General features: G+C 41.0%; 1 protein-coding gene across 4 annotated transcripts in view; it reads left to right on the forward strand.

Moving 5' to 3' along the window:
- The first annotated feature begins 576 nt into the window (after positions 1-576).
- Positions 577-16254, forward strand: part of CCDC186 (coiled-coil domain containing 186) — a 51853-nt gene continuing 36175 nt past the window's right edge. For 2 of the 4 annotated variants that reach the window (XM_065552433.1, XM_065552435.1), the window contains exon 1: positions 577-776. Coding sequence is in view for 1 of the 4 variants with exons in the window: in XM_065552436.1 (XP_065408508.1) it covers positions 636-776 (141 nt within the window). In the remaining 3 variants the exon portion in view is untranslated. The remainder of the gene's footprint in view (positions 777-16254) is intronic. The other 2 variants (XM_065552436.1, XM_065552434.1) reach the window with 2 other exon arrangements.

Consider the following 16254-nt stretch of genomic DNA (forward strand, 5'->3'; position numbering starts at 1 on the left):
AAGGGGTCTGAGATACTCAACAGCAATAATAAATAACGCAGTAAAGGAGTACTAAGAAGATACTAAGGCTTGCTCTACGCTACCAATTTACGTCGGTGTAACTGTGTCACTCAGGGGTGTAGATTTTCCACACCCCGAGTAACAGCGTTACACTGATCTAACCCCCGGTGCAGACAGCCCTGTGTTGACAGGAGAGCTCTCCCATACCTACTGCCTCTCCGGGAGGTGGCTAAACTACACGGACAGGAGAAGCAACCCTGTAGCGCTGTAAATGTAGCCAAGCCCTGAGTGGGAGCGGTGGTTCCTCCTCCCTCCATAAGGCACTGGAGCCTGAAACAGGTGGCAGTGGGAGGCATCCCCCAGTCGGCTTCGTGCCGCAGTTCATCATCATCGTCGGCCTTTGCTGGCTCCAGGGCTTGTGACTAAGAGAGGGGGAAGTGCAATGCAAAAAGGCGGGGCAGGGAAACAGGACAAACCTTTACACACACACACACACACCCACCCCCCCCCCCCCAAGCTTCTCCCCGGCTGCAAGAGACACGCAGGCCAGGCCCACGGCGGGCAGGGCGCCAGCGCGAGCCCCGCCTCTCTCCCGGCGGAGGCGGGTTGGCTGTCTGCGGCAGCCATCTTTGTTGATGTGTCAGCTCTTAGCTGCGCTCGGGAGCTGCCGCAGGAGGAGCAGGAGGAGGAGGAGGAAAGAGGGGGGGACCCCGCCGCAGCCATGGAGGAGCTGCCGCCGCTGCTGCCGCCCTGGCTCCCACCCTCCTAACCAGCGGGTAAGAGCCGCTGGCTGGGGATGGGGAGGCTTTGGTAATAATCAATGGGCTTGAGGCAGGGAGGGTTGAAGTGTAGGTCGGCTCGGGGCATTTCAGCCCCCTGTCTCCCTCCCCAGCTCTCCGTAGGGTGCCGGCCCTGCCTGATCGCTACACCCCCGTTATGCTCGCGTCGCTAGTTCCCCTCCCTGGTTTGCTGCTGGAGAGTTTCAGTCCCTGATGTGTAGGGCACTATTCCCCCCCCCCCTCCTGCCCCCTTTCAGGAAGTGTTCACGGGGGATGCCTGGGGTGGGCCAGGGGGATAGGCGCACACTGATGTTTTATGGTTGTCCAGCTTCTCTTGGCTAAGGATCGCGCAGCGCTTTATTAACGGGCTGGTTGTTGAAGTTCCCCTCTGCCTGGGAGTTAGGGAAACCTAGAGCTCATCTCAATTAATTGAGATATGCATCCGAAGAAGTGGGCTGTAGTCCACGAAAGGTTATGCTCTAATAAATTTGTTAGTCTCTAAGGTGCCACAAGTCCTCCTGTTCTTCTCAATTAATTGGGCTCTTACACTTGGTATGGCTACTTCCACCTCTTCATGTTCTCTGTATGTATACATATCTTCTTGCGGTATGTTCCAGTCTATGCATCCGATGAAGTGGGCTCTAGCCCACGAAAGCTTATGCTCAAATAAATTTGTTAGTCTCTAAGGTGCCACAAGTACTCCTGTTCTTCTTACTATAGCAACTGATCCAGGGACGCATACAAATAGAGGTCACGCAGTGACTGAGGAAGAGGGAACCCAGGAGTCCTGACTTTCTTGCTAGTCAGCATTCTAGGGATGCCTCTGTGTACGTTCTTGAATAGGATCGTCACCGGTGATGCTGGTGTGAAGCTGTCTACTGGGTTGTCTCACAGTTTCGTACTTTTATTTCCTTCTCCAAAGTATCTAAAGTTATTAGGTAATAAAACCCTAAGGAGCTTTGATGTTTCTCTAAATACTGAGAGCCGGAGCTGCCCCTAAATATGCATTGAAAACTGATCATAAAATGGCAAGATTTAATTATTGCTTTAATAATAATAAATTATAAACTGGTTATTCTGTACAGTGGAAACTACAGCAGACAAAATGTACTTTGGGCTTTTGTGTGTGGTCTTTTCAATTGCTAGTTGCTATGAGATTTCAATGAATCTGTTGCAAAGGAATCCAGGTAGCTGTAGTTGGAGTGACATCAGTAACTTGTGGCCTGTGGGGGAGAGGGTCAAGTTTAGGAGAGGGGGAAAAAGCGAAATGAAGTTGAATACAAGGAGGTTAAAGTCCTGACGAGGCAGCTTCATACCATTTCCTCATTCAGAAGCTTTAAAATGTATAGCTCCTGCTGTGTATTGTTCGATTTCCCCCCCTCCCCTCATATTTGTTTTTTTTCCTCTGTGGAAAATGTTGATTATATTTTTACTGTCCTAATGCATCAAGTGTACAAAGCCTTCCCATTGTTTCTGCATTTGGTGCTTCTATTATACAATTGCAGTTTTTATGGTAAAACTATGTGAAGGCTACGGGATAGCTGACATGAAGGGATTTTTTTTAACCTTGCAGGATTACTGCAGTACAATATGTATTTTCCGCTTTTACTTATAAGATCTGTCTGAAGTTCCAGGTTTAAAAATGGGAGGTTTTACTGCAACACATGCGGGGAAAAATTCTGTTTGCATAATCCATATTTTTAGCTCTGATCCTGAGAAAGCAATCTACACAGGTGGACCTTTAAACCCACACAGAGTTCCAGTAACCTCAGAGACATTGTGAAGACCTGGGCAGGTTGCTTTGCGGGATTGACTTTACACGTGAAGATCCCAATCTGCCCTTTTGTTTATTTTTAATACAGTATGCTTATTTTTGTTGTCTTGTTTACTTTCTCTTCTAGTAGAATTTCCTTTATGAAAGGTAAAAGAATAGTATAATACTAATAATGCAGCACTCATTACAAAAATCCCAGAGTGCTTCATAATATCAAATTTAAAGATGCTAACTTTAAAGGGACATTATCCAGGTGAAATCTAGTTGGCTTTATAAAAATAAAGAATTTTAAAAAGTAGTTTTATTTCCTTTGAGTCTTCCCTGCTAACTTCTGGAATAGAATACAGTCACATTTTCCTGCTTTGTTTTTTAAAACAATGTATATTTCTGTGCTGTTGCTCTTTGGAAGACCCTCATGAACAGGGGAAACTGATAAACTGACTATATAGGGGGAACAGTGAAACTGGCTATACAGAAGTGTGGACAAGTGTGCACTCAGTAGTCGCTTTTAAAATGTAAAATCTCATGCGCTCGTGGGAATTAGGATCATGTTTTCTTTCAATAGGTTCTTATAGTTCCTAACTCCTGGGAGCACCTGAGATTTATATTTTAAAAGTGAATATTGTGTGCCCACTATACTACTCATCTTTAACAGACCTGTTAATGAATTTACCTTTAAAGCTTATTCACTCATCTGGGTCTCCTGAGCACTGATATTTTGGTCCCATCCGCACTTTTAAAAGTTTGCAGGGGGACCTTGTTATAATATAGTAATGCTCCAGCACAGTTAACACATGAGTCTGACTGATCAGTATATATGGAACAATACCGTATTTCAACTGTTCTGTAACTTTGGACTTGCGGGGTTGTAGCAACTTTTGGAGACTCCTTTAATTAAAAACCCATTTTAGTACACACTGGCTCAACCCATGACTTAGTCCAGTGGTTTTCAACCTGGGAGTCTGCGGACCCCTGGGAGTCTGCAGACTATGTCTTAAGATTTCCAAAGGGGTCTGCACCTCCATTCAAAATTTTTTAGGGGTCTGTAAATGAAAAAAGGTTGAAAACCACTGACTTAGCCAACTCAGGATGCTACAGTGTTGTAACTAGCAATGGTGGGGGGGAGCTCTCACATAGACAGGTTATTGGGGGTTAATTGGCACTTCAACAACCGAGTCATCCACCCCTGCCCAGAGCAGGTCTGGATGACATGGTAGCTAAAATGCTGCTACTGCAGCAAGGCTACACTAGGGCTGTTGCCAGTGAAGCTGCACTGGTTTCAGACATGGGTGGCAGAACAGTATAGAAAAGACCAGATTTGGTTAGGAATGTGTCAGTTTAGCTAGGAGGGTGCTAGGTCTTTTCTACACTGGGAAAATTAAGAAATATGTTTCTGCACTGCTGCAACTCCCCCAATGAAGGATTGTTTATCTGATTGTCCCTCCCCACCCTTTCGTATGCAAGCCTTTAGATCTTAAAGGCTGTTTTCAAACCCTGTTTAAAGATTACTGTTTTTGGGCCCCAGGCCAGTCCCCTTACTAGGATTGTAGGATTTCTCCCCCTCTTTTCCCCCTCCCCCCGACAATATGAATAGATCCACTTTGACCATCACATGTACACTAACCTTGGAACCAGATAGACTAAATATTAACAGACTCTGGTTGCCCAGTGACTCGCATTGTAATTGTAACAAATCCAGCCCCAATGGTAAACCGAAACATGTTCAAGTTTATCTTCAGGTTGAGCTGTGATTGGTTTCACTGCCAAAACATCAGTCAGATCACAATATGATGCCTTTGCAAGATATGGGGAAAAACTCAGAGGTACGTCAAAGGAATCATGTAAAAAATATACACTAAGGTAATGCACAAGTTGTGACACAAGCAAAGAAAACCCGGTTAAAGGAGCGTATCTTGTTTTTCAATTCCTTTAGAATGAGTCATAGTGCTTTGAAGATATACAGTACTGAGTTTTGCACCTCAGCACTGAAATGGAGCAACCTGCAACCATTAAAATCTATTATATATATATATATATATATATTTATTATATATATATATATATATATATATATATATATATATATATATATATATATATATATATAATAGGATTAAAAACAATTAAATAAAAATGATAGTCTGATACTCTCAATTTCCTTGCTTTTATGTACGCTGCCAGTCTACCCTTATCTTTCCCATCTGTTGAAGCTTAGTGCTCATAGCACAGTGAGGCCTTGTCTACACAGAGAGCTGTGTCAACTTATATTATTGTGTTTAGAGCACTGTTACAGCCTTAATATACAGTAGACTTTTCCATTCCTGTTACAAACAGAATTGTGCCCTGACCATGGTTACAATCCTCTTTGACTTTCCCTGTGTAGACAGGCAGCCTGTAACACAGTTTGGCTCCACCTCCATGAGCCAAGTAAGTGATGTTTGGAGTAACTATGATTAGGACCAGTGTCTTACAGTAGCAATTTTTGAGAAATCTCCCACTTTTGCCCTACCACTGAAGGGAGTGCTAGTGTAGACAGAGCTCAGGTGGTTTTACTGCCATGTTGCCTAGACCTGCACTGTCTAAATAGTAATAATGGTAATAAACTACTTATCTCAATCAAACAGGGAAATAGAAAGTTACACTATATTAAGTAAAGACCTTTAAAACACAGATTTTAAACATGGTTTAGATCAAGCCAAACCATGTTAGAAACCATCTTATCTTTAATCCTGTTGAGCCATGTTTGAGTTGAGCTCAAGCACTTTTCCTTAATGGTGCTTAAATACTTGTATACCAGTGCAGAGAGGCATATTCTACTCCTGTTCCGTGCACGGAACAGATCAGGGGTCGGCAACGTTCGGCACGCGGCTCGCCAGGGTAAGCACCCTGGCGGGCCGGGCCAGTTTTATTTACCTGCTGACGCGGCAGGTTCGGCCGATCGCGGCCCCCACTATTTAGTACATAGAACTAAACTACAACTTTATTTTACATGGTGTCTTTCATACAGACTCTGCTCTGAAACAGTGGGATGGAACTTAGTACAGGATTGCTGGCTTTATGTTGGAAATCAGCAAGCAAAGTGAATGCTGCCAAGTGGTACAATAATATGATCAAACTAGCTGTCCTGGAAAGAATTGCATGAAGCGCAAGAGGCGGCAGAAACAATTCTTTATTTTAAACACACAGGTTCTCGGACTGCTGTTCGTGGACCAGTGACTGGTAGCTAGTTGATCACAGGGTGATGTCTCTGTATCTTGTTTCGAGCTTTGAAATTCCATTAGAACATCACTAAAATACATTAAAGACTTTCCCCATATTATCCTTCTGTGTGAGCAATCGCTGTAATTGCCACAGGAATGTTACACAATTAGGGCTAGGAATAAGTGGTCAGTGCAATTTTTGAGTGAGCAGGGGAAGTGGTCCATGTGGTTATAAATGGGAAAGAATAATCAGGGGAAATTCTGCGCCAAAAAAATAAAAATTCTGCGCACAATACAATATTTTAAAATTTTGCATATTTTATTTGTCAAAATAACACAATCACTCCAGTTTCAATTATTTTTATAATTTATTTAAAAATAAAGTCAGCAACTATGTCTGTAACAATACAGACACACAAAAAATTGTCCCCCAGGAGTAGAGTTAAAGAAACCCATATAACAACCCAGTTCCTGGTTCTCTGCCACCTGTCTCCGGAGTCCAGCTGGGGGGGCCAGACAATTGCACCCCTCTTGCCTCAGAGTCCAGTGGTGGGGTCCCACTCCACTCTCACTCACACCCCACCTGTAGGCCCCTTCTCCCCAGCCCAGATACTTGCATTCACCCCTTACACCCCTAGAGCTCAGGGAGCCAGAGGGAGAACAGTCTGATGCTGGGTCCCAGGCTTGTGTGCAGATTCCTGCATGCTGCCTCCTTCCTTCAGGCCGTGCCAGGAACTGCAGCTGCCCAGAACCCTTGCAGCTCTTACCCTGTCCCTCTGGTAGTGTCTTCTATTGGGGAGCTGGGCTCTGCCAGGTCCAGTGGCCCCTAGTGGCAGCCATCCCGCCAGCAGCTCATTTCTGGGGGCGGGGGGAGTAAATTCTACGCAGAACATTAATTTCTGTGCAAATTCTGCATTGTGCAGTGGCACAGAATTCCCCCAGCAGTAAAAGAAGGAGTGCATGAGACTCTCTATTATTAAGCTGTCCATGCTACAAAATGATTGGTCTGGCTAGAACTTTATGATTTAATGAAGTTCTCTGTCAGAAATGGGTGGCTCAATCATATCTATAATAAAAATATTGTGCATTATTAGGTTAGCATATTTTATTATCTCTAGTATGTTTGGAGTTCATTATATTTGCTATAGCGCTCACTATTGTGATATCATTGGTAGTTGCATAATTTGGGTCACAGCAACTGATCTGCACTAGCAGTATTACTGCGTAGGGTTTTGTGCTTGTTTTATAAAGGGCAGAAGTGTGTGTGTGGGGGAGGGGGAATCTTGAACTTATAAGGGAAATTTTAGACTGACAGAACATAATTTCCCCAAGATGACAATTGGCTAGAACCCTAGGAATCTGTACTGCTAAAAAGCAGTTACTACTATAACTTGGGTATCTCTCTGGAATCATTCATCTATCTTACCAACCAAAATCAGTGTTGAGACTGGAGCAGATGCAAAGGTGCATGATTTTGCTGCTGAAAACTTGCAGAAAATTGAGCCATCGAGCTGATGGGAGTTGCTGGCCAGTCTAAATGCAGAGTTTGTTGGTATGATAGTTAACAAGGTTACTGAAGACAAAAGCCAGTCTAACTTTTGAGAAGCCAGTTGGCAGTCGAGCAAACCTCTACTTGACTCTGACTGTCAGTTTGCTTACACTTCTGTAACCTCATTGCTATTTGGTGTCTATCACCGCTACCACCACAATGATGCCTATATGAGTCACTGAGCTATCCACTGACTCAATTCCATCTTATCTGAAAGTATCCCTTTTTATTCCCCTCTTCTTGACTATTGCACAGTCCTTTGCCCTGGCCTCTCTGAGTCCCATCTCTCCAGATTCCACCTGCCCTTTCAAATGTACCAAACCCCCCCATGATTATATGAGCATCATCCTCAAACAGTACCCACTGGCCCAATATTTATTTAAGGATCTCATTCCAACCCTCCCTTTGTTGTTAAAATCCTCCATAGACTTCTTCTTTGAATTTCTAGCAGCAGTCTCTTCTCTGTCAATCTGCACATGCTCTGACCATAATTGTCAACTCTATAGCATATATATATATATAACTAGCAACAAGCATACTAGAGAGAGAATAAAATATGCTAACCTAATAATGCACAATATTAATTCTAGCCATAACTGATGGACCTGTATGAAAGGCTGCTGCTCTGTATTTCTTGTCATGTAGAACACAATTTCTTTATTTCTCCAGTTAATTGATTCCCCATCTCCTTATGAATCTTGGTTAAAAACACATTTTTCTCCCTTGCCTTTACCACTTAAATTCTCTCTCAATTACCTCTGGTAGTATTGTTTAATTCAATAAAGTGTGTTGAGGTGCAGCTTGTATGAAAGACACCATGCAAATTAAAGATGTGATGCATTATTGACTTGGAAATCGAACAGGAAATCTAGTTGTCTTGATCTATGCAATGAACATAAAACAGTAACTGAAGATATCCTGTTCTATTAAAAAACAAACACCCCCCCCCCCGCAACTGGTGGAACTACTGAAGTACAAAGATGTGTTCAGTCTTTTTACTTTCAGCTGAGTGAATGCTTTGAGATTTGGGTAATAATGTAGCTGTCTTATAGTCTAGCTGCAAGAGCTCTCTGTTCAATTTTAATTGTTAGACTGTAGTACGTGTACAGTACATGTGTCATAAAGCCTGCTCTGATGACAAATGCATATCTATACATTTCATAGACACTGATTGGACATGCTGACCTGTTTCTTTTCCTAATTGATTATAGTTAGTGACGTTGGCCCAGGAGACCCATGGTTTTAAATTAAAGTTTGATTTTTTTTATCACAAATCACATAATTATATAAAAATTCAGAATATTTTGTAGTATCAAATCATTAATCCTTTAATACTACCCTAGTGTAAAACTACTACTGTGTGATGAAGTGTAGACCATGCCACATCGCATCAAGATCATGTGAGTTTGTTTTTCTAATAGTTAGTAACTAAGTATACCTCTACCCCGATATAACGCCACCCGATATAACACGAATTCGGATATAATGCGGTAAAGCAGTGCTACGGGGGGGTGGGGCTGCGCTGTGCGCTCTGGCGGATCAAATAAAATTTGATATAACGTGGTTTCACCTATCATGCGGTAAGATTTTTTTGGCTCCCGAGGACAGCGTTATATCGAGGTAGCAGTGTACAATAGATTGAATTAGTAACAAAGTGACAGTTGTAATTACAAGTTTCCTTGTTTCTATCAGTTGTCAGATCCTTGATATGTATTTTAATGCAGTTTTTGTGTATTGTAGTAGAGTAACTTTTTAAAAGATAGTGGAAAATATATTTTTAATTTTACAGTAGCCTTTCTAAGGTGTTGATAACAGGATAGTGTAAAGGACATGGAATGATATTCGGTACTATGGTATTACTAGGAGAAAATGTCTACATATCTGAACAGTTATGGGCTTGCTAATAATACTTAGTGCTGTTAATGAAGGTCTTTGCACATAATCATTTCCACTCATATTTTGAATTTTCTAGCTACTGTGTATGTTTATCATCAAATTCTAAACAATCTTATACACTTTGAATACTTTCCATCCAATTAATCTTAACAATCAACACTTCTCCCCCCCCCCCCCCCCCCCCAATAAACAAATCCTTCACCCTATTCTATATTAGGCCTGGTCTACACTGGGGGTGGGGGGGAGGGGAATCTATCTAAGTTATGCAACTTCAGCTACGTGAATAATGTCACTGAAGTCGACGTACTTAGATTGACTTACCGTGGTGTCTTCACCGCGGTGAGTCAACTGCTGCCGCTCCTCCGTTGACTCTGCCTGCGCCTCACGGCGGTGGAGTACAGGAGTCGACGGAAGAGTGCTCAAGGGTTGATTTATTGCATCTAGATTAGACGCAATAAATCGATCCTCGCTGGATCGATCGCTACAAAGACTAAATTATCTTGTCATTTGTTCATATTTCCATTTGGAGTAGGGGTGTTGATTAAATCGGTTGTACTCAAGATTTTTATTGCTCAAAATCCTTGAACACAGAAACAGCTTTATAAATAAATTATCCCATAGATACTTATATGCTGCTTTTATTTTTGAAGGAGTTGGAAACTACATTGATAGGTTTTCCTGGTCATGGAAGCTGTAGTGTAGACAGGTCGTAGGAGTTGGATGATCTGATGTGGTAAATACTTGAACCCTGTCTACCCTGCAACATCCACTCTAGATTGTATTGCAGCAGAAAAATGCTTACAAATGTTCCCAGTGTAACTAAGTTTACTGTTGTTTCATTAGCTTTAACAATTGTTTCCTTGGCAGAAAAGTGCTTTGATGTAGGGGGCCCATTTGTGCAGATCGTCTTGCAGGATTGAGGCCTACTATCAGAATGGAAGAAACGAATGACGGTAGCAAATGATAGGGGAAAAAGAAGGTGGGAGGAAAGTAAAGGGTTAGTTATAGCAATAAGACCAGTTACTCAGTTTAGGCATGTGCACACCTTAATGGGACAAAAAAGAATTCATAAAATAATTTATATCTGGCTCTTGTTGCAGACATCACAGTAAAAAATAATTTTAAGGAGAGTTTGCAGGTTCATATAGACCTATAAAACTGATGTATTTTAACATGAGTTTTGGAGAATTAAGTCAGTAAATGTACAGATAAATTATTTTCTTAGTGGAACAATATCTTGATAATATTCAAAGTGCAGCTTGCAGACATAGATAAACTACATTCCCTTTTAACAAAAAGAGGTTGAATTTCAGCTGAGGATGCATTTGGAATCTTGTGGCCTGACTTTCAGAGGTACCGAGCAACTATAACACACTGTGAAGTCAATGGGAGCACCGGGTGTTTAGTACTTTTGAAAATCAGGCCACTTAGTTCTTTTCTCTAATTAACAAAGGTGACGTTGTTTTGTTTATAACAGGTGGAGCAGAATAAGTCAAACACATCTGGTATGCTTTACAGCAATCCTCAATTTGTGGGTGGAGTTCGTTCTCTCTCTCTCTCTCTCTCTCTCTCTTTTTTTTTTTTTTTTTTTTCATTTGGATTAGGAAATTGTGTTGCAACACCATATGACTGTAACCATGAGTTTTCAAAGTAAGTGCAGTAATGCATGCAATTTACTCATGGAAATAGAAGTCATATTGCTTATATTTGCTAATGGAAGAGTCAGGAAAAGCCAGGGATTCTTTTTGGACCAGTTGCCCACAGCTGATGAGTTCCTGTAAGAGTGAAACCAGTGACAATTGGTTTCAACTGCTTTGAAGGGTGTACTAGTCCTGCAGTACTGTGTCAGAAGCAACGACGCTGGAAAAATATAGAGAAAAGTATTTTGAAGTGTGGTGAACTGTACCATAGCCTACACATAATGCAGCTGATTTTCCTTTTTGATTCAAGTTTGCCATCTGGCTTCAGGACCAGCTTCTGTAAGTCCCATCCAAAGCAGAATTGTACCATTAATTTTACATCACAAGACTGCCTTAAAGAATGAGTAACTTTAATTTTTGTTGGCGTTACTTGATATGTAGAGATTACCAAATATATCTAATAAAAGAAATCATGCAACCCACGCTCCAAGAGGGACTCTGGCTTCTGTTCTTCAGCTCAGTAAGGCTAGGTCTAGGCCAGAATTTCTTTATATTTCCTTCTACTACTGTTGCAGCTCTGCCAGTAATAATAACAGCTGGAAGCACTAGCAAGGACCAGGCACATGTCTTTTAACCACCTTCTTGTCTAACCACTAAGGGCTGATGATACACTTTTTGTACCTTATCCCAGTAGCTTGTTTTCTAAAAGTGTTTTATGCGATAACTACATCCATGCTGGGGAGGAGAGAGAGGAGGGCTTGTACCAGTTTAAGTGCACTGGTGTACTTAAAGTGGTACAACTCGTGTGGTTAGAGAATTGTGCTCTGGATTCAGCTTCGACAGTATTTGAATGATATGCAGGTCCCATGCACCTAACATCTTTGAGTACCATTCATGATTCATGTAAGCAGCGTGAAGATGCTATTCTTTCCCTGCTGGCGATTTGGGGAAAGGTGAATAACCATAACCTTATTATTGGGTTCTGCTGGCCGTGTGTGCTGATGGGCAGTCTGCCTGAGCGAGTGTTATGCAGACCAAATGAGCATTACTGGAGTTGGAGGAGCAAATGGACCTGACTTTATGGGGTTCCTTGCACAGAAAGGAGAGAGAGTCTGCACCACGTAGAACAGACAACCAGTTCTTTGCTGTGGGGAAGACAGGCTGCCCCACAATCCTGGCCACTAATAATAGAGAAAGAGAAGAAAAAGTATATCAGTAGGAGGGAGAGGAAGAGAAAAACGGGGGTAAACCCCCCATTTTTTTCCAGATGCCAGTAGAGGGGGAAGGACCCTACCAACCAGGAGGGAGAGAAGATGAATAGTCCCCTCTCCCGGTGACCAGGAGAACAAGCTACACATTAATTTACTTTTATTTTATGTGCAATTCAGGTTTAAAAAAAAATCTCTTATAGTCTGTCCTCTAATTTCTGAGCTCGTGGGGTTGGCAATATGGAGGATTAGTGGAAATTGCAGAGCATTTGAAGGATTACTGCTTAGAGGTGTTTGCTTCTGTATTCTATGATGAATTTTAAGGGAACTGACCTTGACAAAATGCAACCTTTAAAAGTCACAGTAACAGTACTGAAAGATTTCTAGGTTGTTGGTCAACACAGATTTTGAGAAGGGACCATGAATATAAACAAAGGATCTAAATAGTTTAAGGACTTTGCTGTTTAAAATTGGAGGGTATAAATTAGTCCCGCTGAAGAAATCTTAAGGTAAGGTCTGATCTATGCACAGTTTTTGTACCACTTTAACTATTTTGGTTAGGGGTATGAATTTTTTATTGAAATAGTTATCAGTACAACCCCTAGTGTAGATGCAGGTATTCCTTTACAGAGCATCTTTATACTGATACAATTTTATCCCTGCTGGGGGGAGTTGTACCACTTTAACCACACATAGTTAAAGCAGTACAATTTGTATTTAGACAAGGCCCAAGCGTTTCACATGAAAACCATAAACCGTCTGCTTTATTGCCATATCTAGAGTGAATAGAATATATGGAAGGGTTGCAGGGGAATGGCGTCTGTTTCCTGAGGAGTAGGACATACCTCTTACAGGAAGTGAAATAGTAATCTTGATACCTTCACATCTCCAGAGTTTGAAAGCATATTGTATTTTAGCTGACCTGTGTTCTGAAATCTGTATGGTGGTTGCATGATGGGCTAATACGTTTGGTGACAAAGAATTAAAAATAATCCTTACTTTACTATTGCAAGTTAAAGTTGAATCTCTCACAGCCTAGTATGCCATGCATTATTTTGGTTCTAGAATAATAAATTAATCAGAAGTTTAATTTGAAAACACGTTAAAACAAATGCTATCTGCATCATCTAGTCTTCAGTGAGTGAATTTCCTTAAGGTTATTATTATTTTCTGCAGACTTGAAAAATAGTAGTTCAGGTACTGACATTTAACATGTGATCACAGATACTTTCTTCGTGTAGTAATTCAGCATGATAAACTTATTACTATGATCCGTCACATGGTTGTACAAGCATATAACTTACTCTTGTGCTCTTCCTTGTTATTTTGTAGTGAAAAATTAAATCATATTAAAAAATCAGTGTCTGACAGACATTGTATAAAAAAACCACCAAATCCTTTGCTTATCACATTTCTTAAAGTGAAGTTAACAGGGTGCGGTATAGTTGGTTGTCAGTTTGCAAGAGTATGGGAGTGAACCTTGGATAAGAACCAAAGTTGAATAATTGCCATGGGGTAGATGAGACATAAATGGATAAACAAGTTAAGGGCTTGATTCTGCAGCCCAGTAGGGCTACCAACATGAAAGACTTTGCAGATCGGGTCCATACTGTGCGGATCAGGCCCCTGCTATGTTAAATTATTCCAATAAATATAGTAATAAATATAGTAAACTTTTTTTAAAAAATTCCCAAGTGGATTTGAGGGCACTTCAGTAAAAGTGCTCTGGGTCAGACAAAAGACTAGCAGAAAAATAAATATTTTTACTTAAGTATTTTCTAAATCGACACCTTCAACTTGAAATGACATTGTCTGAAATTTTATACTTGGTAAAGGCCGTGGACCTGCAAATGCAGAGATGCTTAACTTTAAAGATATTGATAGTCTAGTTAACTGTGGAAGCAGGACCATAGTTAACAACACACCTGTAAGATTATTGACACTGAAAGACACTAGCAAAACAGTTTCAGTTTGTGCATTTCACAGTATCTTGTGTATCATCAGCTTCAGTGTTTTCCCATTTATATAGTCAGTTTCTTGCTTGCTGAAAAACCCTTTAACTTTTTTTAAAGGAAACTTAAAAAAATATTGAGCATACACTCTGCAAAAGGCAAAAAAAGCATTATTTAAATATTCATTTCCAAAATATTTAAGCTGACAGTTTTCCAGCTTTAAAAGTTTTCCAGCTGAAGATCAAAAGGTGACCCTAAGATTTTAAACCAGTTTACTCTGAATATTGTGTCAAATGCTGAATCTTAAGAGGCTATGTAAGTGGTAATCATAACATTAGTCTGTATTTTTGTGATCCAATTTAAAAGGAAATAATGAAAAACAAGGTTCCTCTTCATCAACCTTCAGAGCAGAATTAATAATACACATCCTTCAGCTTTCTAAGACCTTGTCATTGGCTAGATCCAACTTCCCTCCACCCACTTCCAGGTCTGCTTTTCCCCTAACATTCCTACAGCAGAGTGTGTCATGCACGCCAAAAAAGCATTTATTCATTTTAGCAGGCAGTCCAGAACTTATAAACGTAGGCATGATTCTTGTCTCGTGGGTATGCATTGCTGTGTATATTGAAAAATTCAGTCCTGCACACACTTGTGTAGCAGAAATTCATATAGACCCATTTATCAGAAAACATGTCAATGAAATACAGGACTCAGTATAGACCCCTAAACTGCTAAATCTAAACCATGAGATTAAACCAAATTAGTACCTCTCTTCCTCCCCTTGCTTCCCACTCTTTGTACCCATAAGGAGTTCAGATGTCATTGTCCTCCTTGCTGCCCTCACTATGTTGCTCCTGCTGGCACATTTTACTTTGGAAGATAATACCTGGGATTACTATCAGTAACAAAAATTGTCACATTCTTGCCAGGCCATCCTCTGGTACTAACAAAACAAAAAAACTACACGTCTCCCACCTGCTGCTGAAACGGCAGTTTTACTGCCTCAAAGTACTAAGGCAATATTTAAAACATATCTGAATTGTGCTGCCCTGCAAAATTAAATTTTAAAGTTTTGGAAATACCATCAACTGGCAGAGGAAAAATATTTGCAAGTCATCTCTGGTGCATGCAAAAGATGTTGTAGCATCCCCACGAAAGTAGTAGTTTGCAAAGCTGAGTTAGTAGTGTTACCAACCCTCTCAGTGGTTTTTTACCTGAAAGCTCAAGCTCCTGGAATCATGTGATTATGAGATTCTCTGCTTTCATTTATACAAAATAAGCCAGTTTCTAGTCCTTATGCTTGGAGAGAAAAGCTTTCAATGTGAACCCTAAAATCTCAAAAACCAGAAAGCAAAATAGAAACTTAAAAATGATTAAATCATGATTTTGAAGGCCTGACTTTTATGGTTTTTGACTGCTTGGATTTGGGAATACGGAGTTAGTACTTATGGCTGTGCTATCGTCTGTCAGTATGATGGAGAGAGGGGTGTTTTACTCCCATGCAAATCTTATTCATTCTCTCTCTTGTCCTGTGCCAAACTGGTGACTATTACCTTATCAGCAGGGCTATGGTTTTGAAGTGGAAGACTTAGACTTGTCCGCACTCCACGTACCACCTATTTTATTTTATTTTATTGTAATTAGTGTCTGAAACTCTCCTCTGGTCTGTTTACATCAAAAAAACGTAGGTATGATTGGTTGAACTGTGTCCATGCAATGGTCTTCCCCTTCTCCCCCCACTGTGCAGCCCCTTTGAAAACCACATTTGTGTATCTCCACCATCCATGCTGCTTAACCCTGTATGGGCTGCGGCACAGAGGCAAAGGTGCTGGGAGGATATGCATGGAAAGCGAAATGTTGAGACAATGCACTTTGGAATGCCCTACCCTGTAGAGAGCTGGGAGGAAGGAGAACTGGTCATACTAGTGGTACAGGCATGCTTGGAGGGTTCTGCTGGAGCACCGAAGTGTCATGGGCTAGTTACGATATCAAGGTATCTGGCAAAGTCAAAACATGGTTAGCTGCCAGGGTTACTAATAGACTATTAATCATGTCGTGTGCTGACGCCAACTAGAGATTAACCACGCATTTGCTTACACAATATATAAATAAGTGCCACCTCTATAGCAGTCGATAAAATATTTTATCTTGTCATAAGTTTGTGTCACTGTTCTGTTTTTCCATAACTCTGCTGACATCTGACAACTTACATTAGGGCACAGTAGACAGCATCATAGATATTAGCCAAAATGTCAG

Source organism: Chrysemys picta, chromosome 7 (assembly GCF_011386835.1).
Source record: "Chrysemys picta bellii isolate R12L10 chromosome 7, ASM1138683v2, whole genome shotgun sequence".
In the NCBI taxonomy this organism is placed as follows: Eukaryota; Metazoa; Chordata; order Testudines; family Emydidae; genus Chrysemys; species Chrysemys picta.